This window comes from Bos grunniens, chromosome 4, assembly GCF_055505025.1.
Source record: "Bos grunniens cultivar Pamir isolate PY7600 chromosome 4, Bosgru_T2T1.0, whole genome shotgun sequence".
Taxonomy (NCBI): Eukaryota; Metazoa; Chordata; class Mammalia; order Artiodactyla; family Bovidae; genus Bos; species Bos grunniens.
Genome location: NC_141168.1, coordinates 59,902,170 through 59,929,244, shown reverse-complemented (window position 1 = coordinate 59,929,244; position 27,075 = coordinate 59,902,170). Strand labels below are relative to the sequence as shown.

General features: G+C 40.9%; 1 protein-coding gene across 6 annotated transcripts in view; it reads left to right on the top strand.

The window, feature by feature from the left end:
- Positions 1-27,075, top strand: part of ELMO1 (engulfment and cell motility 1) — a 585,897-nt gene that overhangs the window by 399,769 nt on the left and 159,053 nt on the right. For all 6 annotated transcript variants that reach the window (XM_086398481.1, XM_086398483.1, XM_086398480.1 and 3 more), the window contains one exon: positions 19,227-19,363. In XM_086398481.1, coding sequence (XP_086254607.1) covers positions 19,227-19,363 — 137 coding nt within the window. The remainder of the gene's footprint in view (positions 1-19,226; positions 19,364-27,075) is intronic.

Here is a 27,075-nt window from a genome sequence, read left to right as displayed (position 1 = left end):
TTTAACAACCCCACCGTTTTACCACCCTCTTTCCTCAGCTTCCCATTTACATTGGCCACTTTGTTCTCCTACAATTTCTGCAGACATGGGCTCTCGACATGATTTTTGTTTCTTTTGTCTTCTCATCCACATTCAATTTGTTGAAAATATGTCTTGAATATTTCCCTGTCATGGAAGTCTAAACCCTGGTTGTATCCCTTCTGCGTTACTAGATCCTTTCCAGAAGTCTTCCTTCAACACCAGGATTTTGCATGTATTTTTTAAAAAAGAAAAAATTCTACCACCAAAATGTGTGGCTCTCCTTTGGGGACTTTCTTCTGGTTTTTTGTCATTCCCACCAATTCAGCTCCATCATCACCACCCCTGATGTTTGTAGATACCAGCACATCTTTGATGATACTTTTTAACATTTTCTCCTTTGATTCTCTCAGCTGTGTGAAGCTGTGAGAAATTAAGTCATTCACATAGAGAACATATATATATATATATATATATATATCTGCTTGGTACCAGAGAGTGGACTATCACTCAAGCCTTCTAAGGGTCTAATTTCTTCCTTCTACACAGCTCTGTAGCCTAATTCAGAGAGTTACTCACTGTTTACAACTTTCCTTTATCTTCTGTTGTCTTTATACTGCACTACTGAATATTTTGGATCATGTACCCCGTTCGTCCTTGGGCATTCAAAGTTTTTCTCCCAGTGTCCTCTGTGTGTTCTTTTCTTGGCTTTTTAAGAATCAATTCTGATTATCTCAGCCTGCAAAATTTACATCCCCCATACCTCATCATGGGACAAATTGCAATTCCTTTTCCTTATTCTTTATTCTTATCAGAAACCTCTATCATCAAAGACACCAATTTTGCCTCATTTCTTGATATATTAAATGTACCCTGAATAGTTATGGTCTTACCTCCTGGGAAAGGACTTTCAGGGCTTGACTGTAGAATGCTGACTTTCTTGTATAATCTAGTTATACAAGATTATACAAGTTATAATCTAGTGTCTGGTTTCCTCCGACCCCGACAAACACATGCTCTAGACAATGTTTTTGCTTCCTTTTTACCAAACATTCATGATCACAAAGCTTTGTTTTCAAAAGCACTTTTCACCTAAAAAATTCAAAGTGCTTTGAGCATTATGCATCCCGGCAGTGTTCCTCTGAGGTAAGTGGGTGGCAAGTATTTTTATCACCTTCTATTAAAGCAGAAGCAGAATTCACTGCACTAGGATCCCCTGGAAAGCAGAACGATGTGGACTTAGTGAGTCTCTTCTCTATTTCACTTATTGGCCGCTGTAAAACTATTCCTGATAGAACTGGGTAGAAGCATCTCCCTTGCAGGCAGGCTTCTATGCATGCTTTTAAATGGCTTCCCAGAGATGCTGATTATGGAATTTGGAGTCTGAATGTAAATGAATTTGAAGGGAGCCTGACTGGGTTCTGAAGGAAAAACACATTCAGAACTATGAATTAGATTCTCCTCATCCTTGGGTCCAATTCAAATGCCAATTCCTCTAAGAAAATAAACTTAGCCTTCCCCGGGACTCTCATGACCCTTTGCATATTCTTCTTTTGTGGCGTATATAACTCACTGTACTTTCTTCTGCCACTGATTCCATGCCCGATTTATCTCTGTGGATAGCCACTTGAAAGATTTGCTGGAATGGAATGAAAGGAATTAACCTCTATTGTTTCTAATTATCATGGAGCTTAAAAATTCTTCCATTGGCAGGTTCTGAGTGTCCTGGATGACATCTAGATGATTGCAGTTCTTTGACTGTCTTTCCACTCAGCTTTGTGCTCACTAGTTGGCCATTGATTATGCTGAGAAATGTCACTCTCCTTAGCCAAGCATTTGTCTATCATAGCCAAGAAAGAGAAGCCAACTGGCCCTTTATCAATGGTAGCTCTGGGAGACCGTTTCTAGGTACCTGTCCTGAAAGGGGCCTTGTGGGGTGTCTTCTCCTGTGAGCCTTCCTGCTCACATCGATGACATGCATAGCAGCAAAAGCCAAATGCAGGCCTCCCAGGAGCCACGTGAACTTTGGATGTGCTAGAACTCCACCGTATCCTGCTGTTCTGGTGAAAGGGGCTTTAAGTAGAGTAGCTTGTGAAAAATAAATAATGCCAATTCTCCAGCTGCCCCTGGCTGCCTTAGATGTTTCTAAAAGGTGCCAATGAAGCCCACAAAATATTAGTAATGAAAAGGAAGGGAGAACAGGTTCCTTTTGTCATAAGAGTGAACTGTGACTCATACATCCTGACTCATCGAAAACATACAAAGGAAGCCAATCTGTGGGGTGCCCTCTAATAGGATGTTTCTCCAATGACTCATGCAGGCCTGGAATGAGGAACAGCCTGAATCAAGCCAAACAAGTGTATTTTTAAATATGGGAGGGCGAGTTTCCTGGTACGATATGATGAAGAGTCCTACACACTTACATGGTTATTTTAGCCCAGGCATTGAAATGTGTGGGCACGGTCTCTGCAGAGCCTTCTCCTGTGGTCATGTTTTGTTTTGTTAGTGGGGAGAAATGTTTAATGATTAACTAGTGCTGGCAAGAATATGAGATTTCAGTGCTGTGTTTCAGTGTAGCAAGGAGATGGAGCCTTTTTGCAAGTTGCAGCTTCAATAATGTTGTCCCATGGGACAAGTAGCGTGTCACATCTAACCATGCATTCCACAAACATTTTTGGAGACTCTAAAGACAGAAAAGGCATAGTCCTGGAGCTCCAGAGTCTTGGAATTTTTGTGGAAAGACACAAAAACAGATAGAGAATGGTGTAAATGATGGAGGGTGAGATGGAGACAGTTAGAGGTATCAGACTACAGGTAATGAGAATAAAGGCATCCCATGGAGGTGGTAACTGCACTGGATGTTAGAAGACCTTTGGAGTTATCACTGAGTAGGTGGCTCAGTAGTAAAGAATCCACAGGTAATGCAGGAGACACTGGTTCGATCCCTGGGTCAGGAAGATCCCCGGGAGGAGAAAATGGCAACCCATTCCAGTGTTCTTGCTTGGAAAATCCCGTGGACAGAGGAGCCTGGTGGGCTACAGTCCATGGGGTTATAAAAGAGTCGTACACGACTGAGCAACTAAACAACACCAACCGGGGAATGAGACAAGGCAGGGTGTTTCAGGCAGAAGAGAAACTTTTATTTAAGTCTAGAAGTCTTGTAAACAGCTTATTTGATTTAATTTGTTTGGTCATTCTATTTCCTTCTCAAAATTTGAAATTGTTTTCTCCCTCTCCCCAGTAAACACATTCTGGAAGTTTTATTTTAAAAAATGTGCAATGGGCCTATTAAAGACTAGGCAGAGTACACACAGTAAAGACTTTGAGAGGAGCTGGGATTTTATCTAAGGGATTTTAAGCAGAGTGACTTAATTATTTTCACTATGATAAAGCACTAATAATAATAGGTTTAAATGCTTCTTATTGCTCTATCTGTATCTTGCTGTGGCAACAGATTTTCATGAATTCCTCGTGGGGCAGTGAGGAATATGAATCTGTCTTGAGGGTGGGAAGACGTTTTGAGGTCTTTGTCACCATCTGGTACAGCAGACAATGAACACTTGAACCCAGCCCAGAGGCAGCAGGAGGGGAAAGGAGGAAATAAATATATTCAGAATACTAAGGTGACTGAGAGAGGAGTCCAGTCGACTGTGGATGACTAAGCATAGGAGACTGCTTGGATGGGGAACCAGACTAGATAGAAGGGATGGGTTCAGTTTGGGTCATTTTGAGTGTGAGGTGACTAAGGGATATCCAAGCAGACATGTCCAGTAAGCAACTGGTTATCTGAAGCTCAGGGCAAAGTTCTGACCTCAAAAACGAGATTTGACAACGGTGACCATGGGAGCCACAGGAGTAGTTCAGTTCTCCTAGGGCAAGAGTGAAGAGAAAAAAGAAAAGAAAGATGAGAACAGAACCTTGGGCAGAGAAAAGCACCACCCCCATCCCAAACAACAAACAAAAAACAAGTCTATGAAGAAGACAAGAAAGAACAGTGAGATTGGGAAGAACAATTATCCAGTGCTAGTCAAATCCCATGGACGGAGGAGCCTGGTAGGCTGCAGACCATGGGGTCGCGAAGAGTCAGACACAACTTTCCCTTTCACTTTTCACTTTCATGCATTTCACTTTTTCCCTTTCACTTTTCACTTTCATGCATTGGAGAAGGAAATGGCAACCCACTCCAGTGTTCTTGCCTGGAGGATCCCAGGGACGGGGATTCCGTCTCTGGGGTCACACAGAGTCGGATATGACTGAAGTGACTTAGCAGCAGTAGGCTATTGTTTTTATGTTTTACCCTCTCGAGTCTTAACAGCTGCCAAATAACCTCAAAAGCATTTATAGGGACTCTACATGCTAGATATAATGTCCTTCTTGCTAGGAAACATGGGTACCCGTATTGGGTATCCTGTGTACATTCTAGTGACCACAGGAGATGTCCTGATGATCATTTATGTGTATAAGAGAATGGAAGTGATGTCAGAAGCACCCTCTGTTTTTAGAGAATTGGGAATTTTTATAAAATCAAAGTTCTCAAATGCTTTTGTCCTAGGCGAGGGAGAAAACTATTTCAAAACATGAAGAATAAGATCGTATGACCAAAAAGTAAAATAAAATAACTGTCTACAAAGAAGGGAAATGAAAGTGTCTGAGAGCATTACATTTTATTTCATATGGAAGGAAGGACTGAGAATTTTCATCAGAAAATCGTCCTCTTGAAGTTAAAAGCATCTTATTTTAGTCTTATCCTTAGTTCGGTTTTTCATTAAGATATGTTCTTATCTAAAACGATGTCTTTTTGGTGAGAGTTTAAAAAGAAAGAGAAAGATGATGGCTAAGAAGCTGAAGGCCAAAATAACTTTTGTTGAATTTGGCTTAGAACAAGTTCAACGGCAGGCAGTCTGTCATTGGATAATAACCACCTGAATATATAAGGATGTTAGAGAAACTTTAGAACTATTATTATATCTCAGCAAGACCATGGAGGAAAAAGCTGCAGACATTCAATATAAAAAGAATGTGGATAACAAAGGGTTAAAATATATCTTTGCCATCAATTTAAGACTGACTACAGACACACATTCCTGAGGCAGAAGCTATGTATGTGAACCTGTCTCATAGGCCCAACAACAAGAAACCAATGTTTCATTCCTTGGAATACTAATTAGCCCACAGTCTGTAAGATGAAAAACTAGTCTCATTAAAGCAATAACAAGAACTTAAACCTAATTTTATTAGTGCTCTTTAATAGTGAAAATAATTTTATCAACTGCAGAACTGTATTCACTTCTTGGATGTCCATGTATTCAAGATAATGAGATGCACTCTGGGACCACACCCAGAGTGAATGTGCCACATTTTTACTCAAATTTATTTCCCAGAATACCACCAAAACACCGATGCCTGATTTTTTTATTTGTTTGAAGCTATTTCTGTGAAATAGAAATCCAGTTCCAACATAATTTTTTGAAAGAAGTTAGAGTGCATGGGGCTATTTTTAACAAATAGAAATAATATAATTTGACTACTTACCCTAAACCTGAGACATCTGGGGTAGTCATGGATATGTGTGTGATCACTCAGGGTCAAAGGAGCTCAATGGCCTTATTATGTGAATACTGCTGAAGCTCTCATTGCTTCATCAGTATTGTAATGGTTAGGACAGCACCAGCAGCAACTAGAACGCTACTAGGGCAAGGAGACCTCCAAGTACACTGACTACGCATATATTCAGAGAACAGCCTCTGCAGGCTGACGCCTCCAGACTTACTTTCTGCCCTGTCTCTCTCTGGCTGTGTGACCTCAAGTAAGTTACTTACCCTCTCTGTGCCCCAATTTTCCTCACTTGTGAGACAGAGTTGAGAATCGAACTTGTCTCAAATGAGAATTAAATGATTTAATAGTTGTAAAGCACAGAGAACAGAGGCTGGAATATATTAAGTGCTATAGAATTGTTTGATTAAAAATAAATTGGTCTCATTAGCTTGATTTTCCTAATCTTCTGTGCAAATTTTCTATCTTCTTTATTAAGAAACCAATGAACAAATAAAAGGTACCTGAAATTAAAAGTCTATGAATTGTTGAATTTTCCCCTGGCATTAAAACAGTAACATTTTCGTGGGAATACATGTCTGCCATAGATAAATTGGAAAATGCAGCATTCTTACCAACTGTAAGAATTGCATATCCAAAAATTACTTTAGTTTTCAAGATTAAGTGTTCATTAAAATAATGGCTTGGAGAAGAAAGAAATGGAATTAAATTTATTTTTATATCACAGTAAATAGGCGTTCTAGAAAGTATTAACTTTGTGCTATAAAAATCTTCCATAGAGGGGAATTAATGTGTGTTGAGTAGTTTGATAAGAAGGACTCTGGACCCAAATTATTGTTAAATCCTGGCTCTGCCTCTTCTTAGCTCTGTGAACCAAGCAACATCACTCTTCTGTGCCTTGTTTTCTCCTCTGTACAGTTAAGGTGATAATAGCTCTACCTCCTTTATGCAATTGTAATGAAAACTAAATGAGAAAATACTTGTAAGGAGCTTAGAACAGTTCTTCTGCATGGCCACTGCAATGGTATCAAGTAAATAACAGCTTTCTAGGCTACTCACCTTCTAACTTGCTCTGGCAGATTTCCCAAGTGACTGGTAATTCAGACTATGTCCTTTTCAAGTTTTCCAGCCAGCTGTTCCTGGTTTGATATGTAATGCTTTATCTTTTCGTTTCCTCTTTTCTGGGGTAAATCTCAGTCAAGTGCCTGTGTGAAGCCTGACTTTTTCCTACATTATTAACACGATGCTTGAGGATACACTTCTTGGGCTGGTGCTCTGCTGGATACACTGCTTGGCCGCTCTGCACAAACCTGCCCACGTGACCCTGGGTAGGAGAGAGCCGTACTCCTTATATGCACTCTTCTTTAAGAGGATTGATGGAACTATATATAGGCAAAAAATTAGGGGTTTAAGTCTGTTTTGATCACTGACAGAAATCTTCATCCTCTCAAAGCCCACATTGGCAAAAGCATGATTGTCACTGGATTGTTCTCTTCATATCCCCCATATTCCCTTTAATTCCCCATGGGTAGGGGGACACATTGTTAACACTGTCCTGCAATTTTTGAGGCCATATGTTCCTTGTAACGAAGTCTGCTGAGGGCTCGAGATCAGCACTGAGTTCCGGTGCTCCTGCTCAAAGCCACATGTGGTAACTGAGGTGGGCGGGGAGAGGGAAAGAGGCCCCTACCCTGGGGCAGGACTAGTTGTTGGCATTTGATCTACAGGAGGAGGGTTATATACCATAATTTGGGTACATACCAGATTTGAGGCGTTTTTGTTGTTGTTGTTACATTTATGTGATTAATCTGCTTCCCTTATAAAATTCCTCATTTTTCTTTTTTTTTAACTTTTTAATTTTATATTGGAGTATAGCATTTTAACAATGTTCTGATAGTATCAGGTACAGAGCAAAGCCAATCAGCCACACATATGTATGTATCCATTCCCTCCCAAACTCCTCTCCCATCCAGGCTGCCACATAACTGAGTTCCTCTGTGCCATACAGCGGAGAAGGCAATGGCACCCCACTCCAGTACTCTTGCCTGGAAAATCCCATGGGCGGAGGAGCCTGGTAGGCTGCAGTCCATGGGGTCGCTAAGAGTCGGACACAACTGAGTGACTTCCCTTTCACTTTTCACTTTCGTGCATTGGAGAAGGAAATGGCAGCCCGCTCCAGTGTTCTTGCCTGGAGAATCCCAGGGACGGGGGAGCCTGGTGGGCTGCCGTCTATGGGGTTACACAGAGTTGGACACAACTGAAGCGACTTAGCAGCAGCAGCAGCAGTGCTATACAGTAGGACCTTGTTGGTTCTCCAGCTTAAATATAGCAGTGTGTACATGCTAACTCCAGACTCCATAGCTCATTTTCTATTAAGAGAGCACCTATACTTGGATTTCAGGATATTGGTAGAGAGGATACAGAGGACTGCGTCATTTTGTAGGTTGGACAATTTATTTTAAAGTAGTGGGTGAAGCATGTATGGGGCCTTCCAAAGTGCCCTATCACAGCAAGAGTGCCGAAATGTGTGTTATACAAAAGTTGGGAACTTCTCTCATCCCATTTTATTAACAGTGCATGAAGTGGGGTGTAATGGAAACCACATAGAAGAAAAGCATGTCTAGGGAGGCAGAAGAAGGAGGAAAACAGAGAAGGCATTGTGGGCATGTGTTTGTGGAAGGCTGGCCATGTGAGCACCGTTAAGAATGCAGAAATTACTAAATCAGGATTCCTGTGTCTTGGAGGCTCATAATCAAGTGTGGGGATTCCAAGCGGATGGAAGAAATAAAAGGTCTGGAAACACAAAGGAAGCAGAAGTTGGGCAGAGCTGGAGGGAAATGACTTTAGCAAAGGGATGGACTTTGAAGGTTGACTCACTGGGCTTCATGAAGAGGGAAACCCAGGAGCTTAACATGTGCAGATACAAGTATGTGTCCCCGTGTAGTTGCTCAGCCATGTCCGACTCTTTGCAGTGCTATGAACTGTAGCCCGCCAGGCTCCTCAGTCCATGGGATTCTCCAGGCAAGAATACCAGAGTGGGTGTTGCCAGCCCTCCTCCAGAGGATCTTACCTACCCAGGGATTGAACCCACGTGTCCTACATTGCAGGCAGATTCTTTACCCATTGAGCCATGGGGCAGCCCCACAGATATAAGTGAAGAGGTTTATTTGATGACTTTATTGTTGAATTTAATGTTCAGTCCTAGGTCAGTTAGGAAAAGTTAGGAGAATGGAGTAGGGGCAGACTGGAAAGTGTTGAATGCTTTGCTAAATCATTTGCATTTTATCCTGACACCTACATGTAATCACTAAGTTTTTAAGGGGACTCAATTACTGAGTACCAAAGACATGAAAGAATGTATGCGATGAGCAAGACTTGACATGTCCTCTTTCCTTTATTTGCTATTTATTGGACTTAGGGTTACTTATTTTTAGCCTCTTTGCCAGATCCGCAGCCCTGGTTAAGGCTCTGAGCCTCAGGTAAAGATGTCATCCATGGTCATGTGATGGCACACAGCTCTTTCTTGCTGGGGCTTCAGTGAGACACGTCCCAGCCGTTCATTAATCAGCCTCTATCCCAACATAACCCTTGAGTGCCCATCTCACATGGTTGAACAGGCAATTATTTCTATCCATGCTAAATTTGCTGTATGACAGTCTCTTAATGTGTCACTTCTGAGAATAATTTTCCTTATAAAGGAAATTTCAGTAAGGGCATGCAGTAATCACTTCTTGGATGTGCTCTCCTTTGCCCTGCCTTGGACTGTCTACCACCCAACTAGAACTTTCCTCTTTCCTAATCGTTCACTGTGCCTATCAATGCTGCAGCCACCCCTCACCCAGGAGGTCGGCAAATTAGATTTTTCATTTTGGTTTTGTATTATTAAAGCATACTACAAACTTGATACTCTTCCCAAAGAATTCAGTTTTTCCTATTATGTTCTTTCCTTTAGACCATTCAGAGACGTATAAGTGAATCCAGAGGCAGTTATTTTGTCAAGAGAGAAGGTGTCAGGATCCAGATTCTGTTTTACTGCCCATCTTAGTTTCAGCCAGAGGACCAAGAAGCACAAACACGGAGCATGTCAGAAAGCCCATTTTTCAATTATAAGCCAACATCTAGGAGTCACTTAGCTCATTCTTATTAGAAATCATAATTTCCTGGAAATTCTGCACATTTTGTCATTTGGTAGATGCAGCTCTATAATTTTCCAGGGGGTCTGTTACTTTCATGAAGGGAGGTTCAAGTGAACAAGATTTCACACAGACTAAACCTGTGTGAATCTAAATTTAAGATTTTGGGGAAAATTGCACATCATATTTGTATTCTGCACAGCATTTTATAGCTACCATTTATTGAGTGCTTATTATATGCCAAGAACTATGCTAGGTGTTTTAAGGGACTCCTCTCACTATATCTTTACTCAGTTCTACAGATGTAAATTACTGTTATTATCATCATAATAATAGACTTGATGACATAAAGGACTTAGTTGAGAAAGTATAGAGAAAGAATTCTAGCCTCAATTCTGGTGACTCCTAACTACTTAGCACTAATGTTTTTATGTAGTTCATCACTCGCCCTTAATACACTGAAGTATCAAGTAGAGTCCAGAATAACAGGGATCCTCAAATTACCTGAATTTTAATTCCATTAAAAAGAGATAAAAGGTAGAGGAAGAAAGGTGATAGGAAGTTGTTACTTTATTCCACTCCTGTTTAAAACCTGCTAATGGCTTCTTATTGCAGGTGGAATAAAGCCCATGCTCCCTAATGTGTTCTACAAAGAATTAGATGATCTGATGCCTGCTGGTTTCTTCAGCTTTTACTCATTTCTCCTTCTTCTTGAGCTCAAGGTCATATAGATAATGAGTGGCAGAGCCAGCATCCAAACTCAGGCAGACTGGCTCCAGGACCCTGTTCTTAACCACCTTACTAGTTGAATGTATGGATGGATGAATGAGTGGATGAATGGATGGATGGATGAGCAAATCAGTGGGTCAGTGGACTGATGGATGGACAGATAGATGGACATGCACATGCATGGATAGATGGACATGCACATGCATGGATGAAAGGAAAGAAAGAAAGAAGGAAGGAAGGAAGGATCTGTAGATGAATGAAGGAAATGAGAGAGGGACGGAGGGAGGAAACTAATTTAAGAGATTTGTAACTCTAAGAGTTTGTATAAACCAGTCAAATCTATTAAAGCTTTTCCATCAGCATCTGCAATACTCTTCAGTGAATTTCTTTCACAAAAGAAAATGCACACATATACCCTTTTATCTACCTAACAGATGAAATTGAACTAAAGTCCAGGTGTGGAGACATACCCCTGAACAATTTTAGAGGCTAATACCACTTAAGTGATTGCAGTAGGATGCCTGAATAGACAGGTTATATGCTTTTCTATCCAGCAGTTAACCTGACTACATGAAATGCCAATCCCTGGCTCTAGAGGTAATGGGCAGGGCAAATACAGCACCACTTCTGAAAGCCCATCAAAATCATCTGCAGTAGTTTTTACACTGTCTGAAATGTTGTTCCTTCTTATTTGCTTAGAAAGCTCATATTCTACTCTTTTAACTTAACTTTTTATATCAATCTAATTTAATTGAATAGAAGTATTCAAATCCTGAAAGCATAACACACCTCAGTGAATTTTTTAGTAATCAGCTATCCATTTTGCTGTTCCTTAGCTCAAGATCTAGAGTATTATGCAACCACCAGAGACCCGTGGGGGCTCCCCTGGTGGCTCAGATGATAAAGAATCCACCTGCAATGCAGGAGACCTGGGTTCAATTCCTGGTTTGGGAAGGTCCCCTGGAGGAGGGCATGGCAACCCACTCCAGTATTCTTGCCAGGAGAATCCCCATGGACAGAGGAGCCTAGTGGGTTCACAAAGAGTTGGATGTGACTGAGTGACTAAGTACAGCAAAGCACAGAGACCCTTGGGGGCTGCCTTACCCCCAATTTCTTCCTGTCTCTAAGAGAATAGGAGAATACCCTGTTTCCACTACCATAGATAAATTTTCCAATTTGAGCTTTACATAAATGGAATCACATAGCGTGTGGTCTTTTTAAGAGGATTCTGTTTGTTCAATGTTGTGTTTTCTATTCATTCATGCTATTGTATGCAGTATAGCTTTTTAAAAAGTATTTCTTTGTAGTAAGTATGTTGCTATATACTTACTACAAAGTCTACTATAAAGTGGTGTTGGAGAAGACTCTTGAGAGTCCTTTGGACTGCAAAGAGATCAAACCAGTGAATCCTAAAGGAAATCAGTCCAGAATGTTCATTGAAAGGACTGATGCTGAAGCTGAAGCTCCAATACTTTGGCCACCTGTTTCAAAGAGCTGACTCATTAGAAAAGATATGATGCTGGGAAAGATCGAAGGCAGGAGGAGAAGGGGATGACAGAGGATGAGATGTTTTGATGGCATCACCGACTCAATGGACATGAGTTTGGGTGAACTCCAGGAGTTGCTGATGGACAGGGAGGGCTGGAGTGCTGCAGTCCATGGGGTCGCAAAGAGTTGGACATGTCTGAGAGACTGAACAACAAATATTGCTATATGAATAAACTAAAATTTATCTAATATATTGAGTGGACATTTTGACTGTTTCGAGATTTGGGTTATAACAAATAGAGCCACTGTGAACATTCAGATACCTTCTTATGCAGTTGATGCATTTCTTTCGGATCTATATCTTTGGGTAGAATTGCTGTATCATTGAGTATGAATGTTTTAGGTAGACTAAATACTGTTAAACTTCTTTTCCAGGTGGTTGAGCTGATTTACACTCCTAACAACTGTTTATGAGAATTCCATTTTTTTCTACATTCTTATCCACACTTAATTATTTTTTTAAATCTTTTCATTGTAGCCATTCTGGTGATATTTGAAAATATCTCATTGTAGTTTAAATTTGCATTTCTCTGGTGATTAAAAAAGCCAAGTATCTTTTCATGTGTTCATTGGGCACTTAGATATCTTGTGAAGTATCTACTTATGTTTTGCTTATTTTTCTGTTGTCTTTCTTTCGCTTATTGATTTATTAGAAGTATTTATATACAATGGATATCAGTTTTTTGCCAGACAATGCTGCAAGTTTTTCTCCTACCCTGAAGTTGCCATCCTTCTTGTACCCTTTGATAAACAAGAGTTCTTGATTTTAATATAAGCAGATCAAACCTTTTTCTTTAGGGTTAATGATTGTTTTGATTCTGTTTAAGAAATCTTTGCTCACTTCTAAGTTATCAGTATTATTCTTTGTATTATATAGGAGCCTCATTGTTTTTCCTTTCACACTGAGACCTATAATCTACTTTGAGTTGATTTTTGTAGATGGTATGAGGTAAGGAGTTATAATTCATTTTTCAGATGCATATGTAATCGGCTCAGCACAAGTTGTTGAAACTTCTTTTCACTATAGTGTCACCTTTTTCATAAATCTAGTGACTGTACATATAAGACTATATCTGAAGGTAAGAAGTCCCTATCCTATTTTGTTGTTCTGTTTTTCCATTCATGGACCAATATCAAGCTGTTCTAATTATTATAGTTTCATAATGTCTATCTACAAGTATAATTCTTCCAAATTTGCCATTTTAGCTAAGTACAATAATAATTATTTTGCTATTAAAACTGGTAACAACTAGCACTTATTTTATCTCAGTTAATATGTGAATCGTGTAGCACTTTAAATTTAATCTCAGCAGCAATCTGATGAGGTAAGATGCATTATCTTTTTTATAATGAAGAAACTGAGCCCCGGAGGAAGAGTAAGTTGGTTAAGGTCACATTGCTATTCAGTAGTGACACCAAAATTTGCCCAGATCAACCTCACTCTAGCATCTCTGCTCTTTTATTAACACACAACTGTGAGCTTGAGCTATGGCCTCAGGTCATTCTTGGTGAATTGTTTATCTTTTGATGCTAGAGTCTGATTTTTAGCCCTAACACTAGTTGGTATTTTTTTTTTTTCTCTCTGCATGTCCTTAAAAAAAAAAAAAAAGCCCAGAAGGAAAGTGAACAATGGAGCACTGGATTAGACGATATGTCTTTTTAGTGTCAATTTCATACTATTTTTAGGCATGAGAGAGGATAGAAAAGAATATCCAGAGTTCTGTTAAACCAGATTTCAGGAGCTGGAAGCGCTGAGCAGCTTTCAAGCATCTGATCCCCTGTCCTGAAATAGCAGGAGTGGAAGCTTCTGCACTGGTGGAGCTCAGCAGTGGGGAACTTTTCACATTCCTTGCCCTCACTCTCCTTGCCTCTTTTCACCTCTCCCACCTACAAAAGGTTTTGAACTTTGAGCCTCTTCCCACACAGCACCAAAACTCCAAAGCCAAGCTATTAAGGAATACCCAGTCTAAAAATAGAAAATTCAAAGGCCGCAAGGGTGAGATTTTGTGCGTAGGTATAAATAGACATTTGCATCTGTGAATTCATCAATATATTTCCCAGATTGACCCGAGAGCCACAGATAGTTCTAGTTTCCATGCTGTGGCTACCTAGTAAGATTTTGCAGCCATTCTGACAGTTTTCACGGCGCTCTTGTGTTTATGATTTATCCCCTTCTTCCTGTAGCTCAGAATTTTAAAACAAAATGCCCTTTGTGTTAGGCCAGTGCTTATCTCTCTTTCAAAAGTGCACCATTTCCAAAGACTGGTTTAGTTGAAATGGCTCATTATTTCATGGTAAAAATACTCAGAATTTGCCTAGTGCCACCAAAACATGTCCCTTTAGTCACTTGCAAACGGGTTCACAGTCTGAGTATAGCAAGGGTCATCGAAAGCAGGAACAGAGCTTTTCAGCATCTGAAACATTACATTTGTCTGAGAAAATTCCCATGAAAGAGCAGAAATTATATGCATTTTCCTGTGTCATCTTGTCATTCTATCTTTAGTCGTGTAATTTTATGTAATGGTCTGCATTCGATGATATTAATAGATTGAAAGGGGCTGAAAACACTAACACTTTTCTTATGAAAGAAAGATTGAATACTAGCTTATCAAATGTCTCTAAGCCTATCAAATGCCACTCTGATGCCCTAATACCCTAACTGAAATGTGTCATTCAAGGAAATAATAATTTAGGACATAAAGTTCAATGCAGGTTGTAATCTCCAAGTTCTATAATTACTAATGGACATTAGGGACTTCAAAATACATTATGGTGTGTGTGTGTGTGTGTGTGTGTGGAACCTTACCAGGTGGTCTCATTTACAGGTAAGAAACTTGGAGCCCTGGAGCTGAGATGACCTTCTCAAGGTCCCAGGGCAGCACTAGAACCCTTGCTTTGTATTCACTTTTCATTCTTTACTTCCTACCCTACAAAAGCCATTGTTCTTTGAGCCTCCAGTGACCATATCTGCCTCACCTTACAGTATCCAATGGAAAATAGGAACAAATCTACTTTGAAAGGCAAAAATGCTACATAAGTGTATAGCATTCTTATTTTTCATTTTAGAAACAAAGTGTGTGGATTATAGAAGTTTTCAAAGCTTCCTATTTAAAAGTGAATTAAATGTCAGCAAATTAATAAGAACTCATTTACTCCCAGCCCTGAAAATACCTTAATATTCCAGACTTAAAAGAACAGTAAGTTGATCCTTTTTTTTTAATAAAAGAGAATCTCATTGTGTTAAAAATAGTGTGCTTAAAAACAACTTGGTTCTTAAAAAAATCTATTTTTGTCTCATTGAAAATTTCTCTTTAAATTCCATTTATAAAATCATTGCCTACAAATTCAACACTTCTTTTTCTTCAAAAAAGTGTTTCTGTTTTCCTTAAAAAACAGTAATAACCCTTCCCTTCCCTATTTTTATCTGTGTGTTTGTTTGTTTGTTTAAATCTCCAGATTAAGGACCCTGTTCGTGAGAATCAGGCCACCTCTGTGAGCTGATGCAAGTTTAGTTTATCACTGGGACAGCCTGGGCTGAAGGCCACTTGCTATGGGATGAAGAGCAGCGTAATTTTGTTGGCCCATAGTTGCCTTGAGCTTACTTCCTGTAGTCATGTTCCCTTTTGATCCGCACAGCCCCCTGATGAAGTTCGTTCTACTGTTGCCCCCAGTTTACAGATGAGAACACTCAGGCAATGACAGATGAGATGTGTGGCCCAGCTGGCTCAGCAGTAAGTGATAGAACCAGGATTTGAACCCAAGCAGCCTGACTCCCAGCATCTTTGCCTACTTTCGGCCAACACAAACTCTTGGACAAGCCATTTTGCCTTTCTCACTGCTCTTACCTGAAAAATGAAAGAGGAAAATAGATCAGATAATCTGGACCAGTCCTTCTGCTCAATCATCCTCAATCCTGAATATCTGCAGTTTGAATATTTTTGAGGAAAAAAATACTACTTTTTTCTTGCCTTTAATATAGGAAAAATATTTAAATCATAAATCCCAAAATACACCAGTCTTCTCATTGTTTCTTTGGTAACATGTGAGGGAGCAAATTGTTTTTGATTTGTTGTGTGCCCATTTCTCATCACAAGGGATGAGTCCCAAAGAAGCTTAGGACGACGGGAAAGCTGTTGTCTTATGGAGGTTGAAAGAGTGGCTCTGGTGTAGAATGCTGGATGTGCAACAATGATGGGCTGTCACCTCAACAATGGAAGGGCAATGACGATGGACTTTGGAGCCAAGTCAACTGAGTTTGAGTTTGCCACTTGAAAGCTGTGTGACCCTGGACAACTTTCATAACCCTTCTAACACGGTTTCTAATTTAAATAAAAAGAAATTGATGTTATTTTCCTAGAGGAAAGTAGGGCCTGAAATGTGGCTAATGACAGTGGTATGGCCGTTGTTGGTACTGTCACGTGGCCAGGTATTATCCATCAACAGGTGCTGGCTGTGTAGTTGCTGTGAGCCTCACTGGGCTGTCCATCAAGATCATGGTTTCTGTTGAAGGAAGAATCCAAGGAGATCTGGGAGAGTAGGTGGAGAATTTAACTTTCAAAGCATCAATCACAAGGAAATGCCCTGTGCTCTTGGTGTCAACTAAGGCAGGAAGCTGCTGCTGGGTCAACAAAAACTGTAGGTTTCCAATGCTCGTTTGGGGCCACGTGCCTTAGTTGACATGATGGAAGGCTTAATTTCTTCAAGTTTCATATATAAAATGAGGATAAGCATCATGCCTACCTCCTGGGTTGCTGTGAAGATAACACCCCTAGAGCCCTTGTGAGTTACACACAATCTTCTACCACCTGATCCCTATTATTAAGGATGTCGTTTTCATCCCTCTTCACCCCAGCAAGAGCAGGGCTCGTTGTTCTCAGTTTTGTCTGGCTTGCACAGCTCCAGTAGTCCCATAAAACTTTAATTAGGGCATAAAGTACACATATAATCATACCAGTCCTGAAAAAGGTACTGCGATAATGTGATTAATAAGTTTTTGTATGGTGATAGTGCTTTACAGTGCTGCTGTAGACCTGTAATTTTACTGGCTTCAGTGCTTATGGAAGTAAGAGTGCCAGCTCATTGCCCAGGGCAGCAACACACAACCCTCCTGCATTTACTTTTCAAGTTCCTTAAATAGCTTTGTATATCAGGTCAGGACTTCACTTTCTTCAGTTTCGTCATCTCTACCACTAACGGGCTTCCCTGGTGGCTCAGATGCTGAAGAATCTGCCTGCAAGGCAGGAGACCTGGGTTTGATCCCTGGGTCGGGAAGATCTCCTGGAGAAGAGTTGGTTACCCATTCCAGTATTCTTGTCTGGAGAATTCCATGGACAGAGGAGCCTGGTGGGTACAGTCCATGGGGTCACAAAAAGTCAGACACGATTGTGACTAACAGTCGGCCAGTCACCACTAACAGGAGCTGGACTTGGGGTTACTCATATGTTCTTTCCTCTGATTTCTGAGATGTAATAACAGGCTTGACTAAGAACTGAGGGCCATCAGAGAACATCCCATGTTCCTGGAAGTGATCTGCTGGTACAATCTTCATTGTCATCACCACCGCTTTGTTCCATATTAATCTTTTTAAAGCACTTTCCCATGAATGGGGGAGGCAGTGGAGATTTCATTTCCACTTTTTAGTTTCAAAAATCAAGAGCCATAAAGGTGAAGTGAGCTCCTCATTGTCATGGATGGACTTGAACCCAAATCTTTTGCCCTTAGACCCAAACTTTTTAGTGTGACTGCTGGCTGCTGCTAGCCTATGCCCCTACCTTCTCAGGAAGAGAACAGCATTTACTATCTATTCTAAAGGATGAAGACAAAAGAGGTTTGTGCATAGGTGTGCCCCTTCCAGAGTGGAGCATGTCCCCATGGGTTTGATCAGGGCTAACTCACCAGGGGCTTTCCCCAGGGGATTCTCCCTAAATAAGGTCTGTGTTCAACTACAGGAAGGGCTCCCTGACCTTCCCCAAGTGCTGTGAACCTTACTGCCGCCCCACCCCTCCTGCCCTCCTGGGCTGCTAGGGCTTGAAATTCAACCATTTGGGGCCTTGAGGACTAATTTGCCTTTAAATAGAGTTCAATTAAAATAGAAATTCTTTCACTGTATCACACGACTGAGCGACTTCACTTTCACTTTTCACTTTCATGCATTGGAGAAGGAAATGGCAACCCACTCCAGTATTCTTGCCTGGAGAATCCCAGAGACAGGGGAGCCTGGTGGGCTGCCGTCTATGGGGTCGCACAGAGTCGGACACAACTGAAGCGACGCAGCAGCAGCAGCAACAACAGCAACAGCCTATATTAAAAGAAAAAAAAAATGTAGAATCCTGTTTTGGCCCTGGGGAATCAGGGACAGGGGAGTCACAAAGCTTACTTCCTTGGGCTCCAGTAGCCTTATTCATATGACATGAACAGTCAGAGGTATTCTAAAGAGCAAATGAATGTATGTAAAAGGACTGTAAAAATGTAAGCTTGACAAAGAGCTGAGGAGAAGGGAGGGGCTGGTGTGCTGGTCTGGGAAGAGGAGACAGGTGGCCACACCTAGAATTCAGAGCACTGGGTCTGACCGTGACAAAGGAAACTTTGTAATGAGGTGGTTTGAAGGCAGTCTGACTGACTTAAGGGTTTGGTCCAGGACTGAACCTTCAAAGACACTTGGGCTGCTTCGACCTCCAGCCATCTGTATCTGGAAATGTCAAACAAATGGTTAATGGTATCAGATGCTTAATGATCTCAGATGTCCCCTGCTTACTGCCATAAGAGGGAAAAGAGCCCCCTGGAGAAATAATTCAAGGATGCTATTTTCAACGTTGCAATTAATTGTGTATTCGGGAAAGCTCATCTTCTGCCAGTTATTCAGTTGAGAAATGGGAAATTATGGGTGATGGAGGAGCTGTGATTGACAGGGCAGTTTGAATGATCTTTATAAGGTCAATAAGGCAGATGCAGAGCCCATATTCAACACCAGGCATCCTGGAACAAAGCCATAATGATCATAACGTGGGAAGTATTACGAGCTAACTTCCATCAATCAAAATATGTGCATAAGGGTAGGTCTGACCATCTGACCTTAAACTTGGAGGTTTCATGGGGACTAGCCTCTGGTTGCCTTTTCTAAGTGCCTTTTTTTCTATGGTGGCTTGAGCCGAATGTGCCTCCCATTGTCTCCCTCTGGGGGATGTGGCCGTGTCTCTTCATTTCCCTTCTCAACTTCCTCCCTTCTTTCCCTCCTCTTTCCTCCAGCTAGTGAGACCTGCAACGATTTCCACCCGATGTTCTTCACCCATGACAGATCCTTTGAGGAGTTTTTCTGCATCTGTATCCAGCTCCTGAACAAGACATGGAAGGAAATGAGGGCAACTTCTGAAGACTTCAACAAGGTAAGAGGAATCTGAGGCAGAGGCATCAGCTTCCTATGTCCTGGAAGAGGCTCCTCCCCACCCTTTGCATGATCTCTTTGCTGCGCATGAAAGGAGAATGAGGATGGCTGTGAGTTTAGGTGGCTTTGAGGGTGGAAAACGGAAGGCATACCTGTACAGACAGGAGCCTGTGTGCCAATGATGTTCTTATCTCTCTAGGGATAAGCTTGGAACAGTTTGTTCCTTTTGGCTCACTAAGCAGAAGCCACGGGCAGAGACTCTTTCTTGAGAAATATTGATAAGGTGAACTTTGCCTTTAATGGCATTGAGCTGGGAGGCCTTGTTAGTATAAGATCTAGTGGGGGAAGCACCTGCCTTTCACCTGTGCAGGTGACTGCTAGGGAGAGAATGAGATGAGGAAGGCTGCTGTGGTCTCTCTGGGTTATGAATGGGTTGAGATAACTGCCCTTTTCTCTGTCACAAAGAGTTTTTATTAAAATGCAAGACCTCTTTGTGGGAGTTGAGTAAGTTGAAATGGAACATTTCTTGGTTTACAGAAAGCATTTGGTTTTTGTGGAGAGTATGAATCTCACATTTCCACTTGTGAGTGAATGTTGGGTGGAGAGAAGAGTGTTGATCAACTTAAAAAAAGGGGATATATCTTGTGCACTTTTCAAGATAAACAAAATCTTTATCCTTAGGTCAAAGCCTTGTTAGCAATCATGACGTGGCTACTAACAACTGGCGGTTGGGGCAGGTGTGCATAGGACTGTAATAATTCTGATTTGCTAATATATATGGCTCTAGGTTTGATTAGCCCCCATCACCCGTGTTCCCTGGCCTGGTACTGGGGACAGAACTGTTTCTGAGTCTTAAGTGTCTGGTCTCAGAGTCATCCTGCAGGGCCTTCATGGGCTTATGCTTGGGGCATAACGTAATATCTGTATTCTGGTGTCATTTGATATTCTTCATGGTCTTTGCCTCCCAGTCCCCTTTTCTCTGAACTTAAGTCTATCTAGTCCTTCTTTTCCACCATATTTCAGGTTCATGGCATCTTGAACCAATATTGGCTAAAAAGAAAGAAAACCAGGGAAAGGACACTTTTCCCAAGCCCTCCCCAAGGTTAGAACCTGTCTCTATCAGCATAATGATCTTACCTGCACTTGTAACAGAGAATGAACACCATTCCATCTCAGTCATTCTGGGCCACCTATTCAGTTGCTTTCTTTTTGATTTTTGTGAATCTATTGTATGTTTTTGATTTGTGGTTACCCTGGTTTTTGAGAAAGTTTACCCATAACTGTATCTACTTGCTTTAGACTGATAGTCATGTAAGTTCAAACACATTCTAAAAGATGGACCTTTTTTACCCTCCCCCACATTTTGTGATTTTGATGTCCTGTTTTACATCTTCATGTTTATCCTATTGCTGTTCATTGTAGTTATAACCACTTCTAAGAAATGTTTTGATTGTTTTTTAATCTGTGTACTGGTTTGTTTAAGTGATCTTCAACCCTTTTGTATATTCGCTTGGGCCATCTATTCAAATCCTTGAAATTGGCCCCAGGGACTCCCCTCTGTGGAAAACACTAGTCTGTAGATTGTGTACTAGAGCTGCAAGTGTCTGAGCAACTGTGTCCAAGGACAGACATGATTTGGGATGGGAAGTGAGAAAGAAGAAGCCCATTAATTCCCTTATGATTATAACTGTAGCCGCCTAAGTGTACTCTACTTGATTATGAGGGACTTTGCAAATCAGGTGCAAATTATCCTTAGGAGAGAGGGAAGAAGGAGCATGGAGACCTTTGTTCAATCAGACCAAACCAAGTGGAGAGTTAAGTCGGCAGGCTCTGAGAGTTCCAGAGTGCTGTAGCCACCTTGCCTCTGGGTCAACGCAGCTCTTCCCATGCTGCGCCGTTTCTGAAAGTCACTCAGTCCTCAGCTCTTGTGTCCTGGAGACACCTGTTCCTCAGGAGAAGATGTCACTGGCTCCCATGTGTTCTGGTACCAGGTATCCATCTGCTTTCTGGGGGGGGGGGGGGTTCATCTAGCCTTCTTCCCCAGAATTTTAGATATCTGCATTTTTGTGCAAGATAAAATCTAATATCATTGCTATTGATCTATGCACAGATGAGGTATATAGAAAATATTGGCAAATTCCTGCAAAGGAATGGCTCAAGGGAATAAGTACATAGACTTAAGTACTTAATTACTGTAGAACTTATAAGTTTAGGACATAAAGTTAAGAATACATCAGTAACAAAGGAAATCAGAGGCCTCAGTCTGGAGTTGCTGAGCAGGGCTGGAGGGAGGAGGTGAGCCTGGCTCTCAGATCCATTTTGTTCATGGCTGCTGTGTGCTCGGGCCGGTGAAGATGATTTTCTCCTTGCGTAGGGTGAGGTCCTGGTAGGTGACAGTAAGGCCCCCAAAGGGTCATGTGAAAATCTGTTTAATTAACTTATATGGTTGCAGAAACATTCTTCAGCAAGATCTAAGAGCCAGGTTCAAATACAGTTTCCTATTGTAGCCTAAGTGTCATCTTTTTTGCACTGGACAATCATAAACTATGGAGAAGAAAATGGCAACCCACTTCAGTATTCTTGCCTGGGGAATCCCATGGACAGAGGAGCCTGGCAGGCTACAGCCCATGGGGTCGCAAAAGAGTCAGACACGACTGAGTGACTAAGCAACAAATGATAAATCTGCTGCCAAATAGGGGTGGTTAATTATGGTTGTGAGTAGGCAGCTGGAGGCCTGAGAGGTAGAGCGCCCCACTCCACATGCCCACTGGTCAAGAATGGAAATCAGTGGAGGATCAGGAATGGGTGTGACAAGGCATTTAAATTTTCTACATCAAATGTTGGTGTGTTTGCTTTTTTCTTTTAAATACTGTGCATGCCTTACTTTTGTAACCAGAAAAGTATATCAGTTATATACTTTTAATCGCATGTGTATTAGGTTTTTAATACTTTTGTAACATATTGTCACAATTGTAGTGGCATAAACAATACAAATTTTTTATCTTACAGCTCCCTGGTTCAGAAGCAAAAAACAGGTCTCCCAGGACTAAAATAAGATGTCAGCAGAACCATGTTTCTTTGGGGAGGTTCTTGGGGAGAATTCATTTCCTTGCCTTTTCCAGGCTATGGAAACCACCTGCATTCCTTGGCTCATGGCCCTCTTTGTCCATCTTTGAAACCAGCGATTGCAAGTTCAGTCCTTTATACCACATTTCTCTTCACTCTGATCCCTCTTATGCCTCCATCTTTCACTTGTAAGAACCCCTGTGATTACACTGGACCACTTGGGTAATCCAGAGTAATCATTCCTGTTTTAAGGTCAGCTGACTAGCAACCTCAATTTCATCTGCAATCTAAATTCCCTTTTGCTATAAAAGGAAATACATTCACAGAGTATGGGGATTAGATTATGGACATCAACACAGGGCCATTATTCTGCTTACCATAATGTGTACTTAACTAGTAAATATAATAGATTTGTATCTGTGAGTATCAATTTAAATCAATGAAACATGATTCAAACATGAATCAATGGACAGATGAGCTTTTCTGGTGCTCTTTTTTCTGGTAGACTAGCATAATACCAGTTGCAGAGTTCTGCTAATGGTTGCTCAAATGCAGGTATAATTATGTCCTTTTTCTTTTATTTCTCTTTTTTGTTGCTGGCCTTAACAACAACAACAACAACAAAAGGGCGGGGGTGGGGTGGGGTGGGGGAGTGGTGGGGAAGGACCCTGAGTGAGAGCCTTTACTTAAATGTGAAGAATGTCTTCTCTGATTTTTTTCCTGCTGCCTGTCTATCAGCCACTGTTTGCTTTACCAGATAATAAATTGGAAAAGAGAAAAGCTGAAATTGTAATCAGTTCACTTTTCTTCTTGTTATTAACTTGGTAGCAGAAGAGACTGAGTTTAGGAACAAATGTGGGTTTGGTGTTACTGGTAGATTTAATGTTTTTCTTGTTTCCTAAGATTATACAAATGGAAATTCAGAAGTATTTTAAGAGTCTAACGGAAGACACAGTTTCTTTGAACTTTCTTGGACATCTTCTCAAGCTTTTGCCTGTTTGAATGAAAACATGGATGGTGGATTTAATCATCAACCTGAGATACAGGGTTCTCTAAGAAAGGCTTAACTATTTGCCTCCTTTGGCTTATTAGTGGAGAAGCAGTATTTCTCAATCTAAAATTTTGGTTTTTCTTCCCAACAAACAATACCAGATTCCGGCAGACCCAGGAATCTCTTCTACAACCCACTTTGTTGAGGACACTCGTTGGTAGATACCTAATGCTTGGAAGTTAACACTGCTGCTGAAAGTGAGTGTTTGGAAAAGCAGCTGTCTCACTGCTGCTCCAGACCTGGGAAACAGCAGATGCAGTGTTGTTGTTTTTTTTTTAATTTATTCAAGAAAAGTAGAATTAAAGAGTGATTACAATATTTATGCTTTGAAAGTACTTTCAGTTTCTCAATATAGCAGTCTCTGCAGAGTAATCCATTGATTCAGGCCACTGAGTTTGTATTCTGTGGTTTTGCCTTTTATTACCAATATTTCAGAGCATACATTATTCATTGTCATGGGTATTAGAGAAGAGCTAAAGCACAGCTGGATCCCCCAAAATGCAAGTGGCTCCATAGTCATTTCATTGAAGCCTTTACTTTTGAGTTGGGGGTTAGGAAGGAGGATGCAAGTGACTTGGATATTTCAGGTATGGGAATCTCATTTCAAGCTTCTGTGTCAGACTGCTCCACTTGAAAAATTTGAATAAGGATATATATACATCAAACTCAATATCTATGAATAACAGCATTTCTCAGCCTGTCTGTACGTTAGAATCACCTAGGGGGCTTTTTTGAAAGCTCTGTTATCCCGGTGTCCAACTGAACCACATGCCAATTTAATTTTTTGGGGGTGGAGCCAGCACTATTAAAGATTTTCATTAAGGTAGATTTGATCACTAAAGGTAAATCATGTCCATAGAATTACCATCAGTTGACACATGTAACACATTTCACCAACTCATGACTTGTGCTGATGAAGCAGTGTGTCTGTCAGTCTACAAGGCCCAGGTTCTAATCCTGACTCTCTTACTCAGGAGCTCTATGCCTGAAAATTAAAAAGAAAAAAAAAGTGGATACCAGAATTCTATCGCTTTCTCTTATAGTGGTGTGATCTTAAGGTGAAGTCATAAATGTAAAAAGACTTTGAGGAAGTAAAATATCACATGCAGTTGTAAAGTGCTCTTTTTGTATGTAATAAGATAAATCCTGTCTATGAAATACAAGTAAATTGCTTTTTCACAAGAAGACATTTTTTTAGCCATTATGTTTTAAAAAAAGAGGAGGGAGGGGGAAGAAAGCAAAGTGAAGCTGTCTATGTAGCCCCAGTTAACTTCTGAACTGAATTAAACAGCTCATCTAACTTTGGTGGAAATAAGGTTGAAGCTGAAAATTTGGTGGTGTTTTTCCCCAAACATCTTTATTAGGTACCTTGATTTTCCCCGTGACAAGCCATGAGTAGCAGCCTAAAAATCAGCAGGTCCCCCAGTTTTCATGTACTTAATGTCTGGTGAGAGTTAAGGCCTCTCCAGCAATTACCTTGTTGCCCAGACTTCTCCCCAGGGTGGCTGAGCCTACTAAGATACCATCAAAATATTTGTTCATAGCATTAGTGTTACTTCAGATGCTGTCAAAATGGGCCTTAAAAACCAAGATCAAATGACTTTGCCATGCCTTCAAATTACCAAAACTGAAGAAACTAATGATTTGAAAAATGCAGTCACTCTAGAGTGAAAGCACTGTTTTAAAATGCTACCCAACAGCGTAATAAGCAAAGCACACACGATAGAGTTTACGCTCTCAGCTCACAGATAAGAGATCGTCCCTTCAAAGAGGAGAGGCTGTGCACGGGGAGAACCCAGGCCCACCACACAAAGCTGCAGCTGCCTCTGGCTGAGCTACCAGCTTCTTCCAAGTCAGTGGGTGAAAACACAGTGGGAAGAATTGGAGAACAAGACACAAGACAGGGGACACATCCTGAGAAGTCCCCTGGAAGGTTATCCATGGAAAATAACCACTCTCTAGTCCCATAGTCACATCTAATGGGTTCTGATGTGGTATAGAAAAGGGATTGTTTGAAAGCTCAAAGGCAGTGACCACATAAATGAAAAAGGGAAATATGTTTTCTCCCCAAACCGCTTCCAGCTTACTGACTTTCTATGCATGCTTTTCAGGGAGCAATTAGCTATTCAGAAGTCCCCTTCCTAGGCCAGCTCAACTTCGTCATGGTGCAGACAGCGCTCTGTTGGTTAGCTGAGCTGGCCTAGGGAATGAAAGGTGGTCTGTAACTCTCACCATGAATAAACATGAATCTCATTTGCATGAGGCAGGTGACTGTAAAATATCTTGGAGCAAGTTGTGAAAGGAGGCTTTGTGCATCTGTGCCCAGGGGAAGCTGGGGGGAACTCAGCGTTGTTTATCTTCATTAGAATTCCAACTGGTGCTGCCGTTATTGATCTGAACCCAGGCCTGGTGTGGTTAATAAAGTAGGTGTATGTTTTAATTGAAACGTGAATATTTAAGTAGAGGAGAAGTCTTTGAAAAGGCCCTCATGTCATATGGGATTATCCATTTTTCAGCTGTCGAGGCCATTTACAAGTATTTATTCAAAAGGCTTCTCATGTTTCATGTAGGTCTTTAGGTTTGGCAGGAAGGAAATCAAATCTCCTCTAGAAGCAAATGTATTATATGAATAGGTTTATTTTTTCCTTTGATGTTTCCCATTGCATAGGTAGCAAATGGTTTGTGTATGTGTGTGTGTGTGCTTGTGTTTCAGTGTGTTTAAGGTATCCACTTAAGGTGGTATTACCCTTTTTCATGTAATTTGCCACTTTCTGTTGGACAGTAATCATGGCATGTCCTCATCAATATCAATTATGCTGTTGAGAGACAGTGAAAAGACCAAGAAAGATCAACTGTACTAATTTATTGTTTTCAAGAGGTATCTTCTTAAATAGATCTCAGCATGTACACTTTCTAAGCAGAAATGTATTAATTATAGGTAACATAGTCCTGACTAAGATGGGAAGATTGCTTCCGTGTGAAGCAGTATTTCTCCAACTGTTTTGCATCACAACCCCATTAAGGAGCTTTCAAACATATCTTTCAAACCTAATCACCCTCCTCCTGAAATTTCAATTATGCAGATATATTGTTATTTGTTTATATATGTATATCTGTACTTTCCATGTTAAAAGACTAAGAATTTTTGCTCCTCCAAGAACTAATTTTCACCTCCCCTGGGAGAGAGCAACAGAAGAGCCTGCAGGCAGTCCCAGCATGGCTTCTCACCTGAAATGTGACCTTGAGCATGTCCTTTAGCCGCCAAGTCCCTTCTCATCTGTAAGCTGAGTAGCAGTAATAATAATAATAACAATGATATTTCCCTGAATCACAGAATTAGACCCTCAGTGGTAGGCTTTGTAAATTGCCCCATACATATGGGAGGTGCTGATCTCAGGGGACAAACAGTAATTTGCATTTGGATTGTTCAGTATAATTGAGCAGCTTTGATTTCCCAGGGTGGTGGTGGTGGTAGTTTAGTCCCTAAGTCATGTCTGACTCTTGCAGCCCTGTGGACTGTAGCCCACCAGTCTCCTCTGTCCATGGGATTTCCCAGGCAAGAATACTGGAGTGGGTTGCCGTTTGCTTCTCCGACG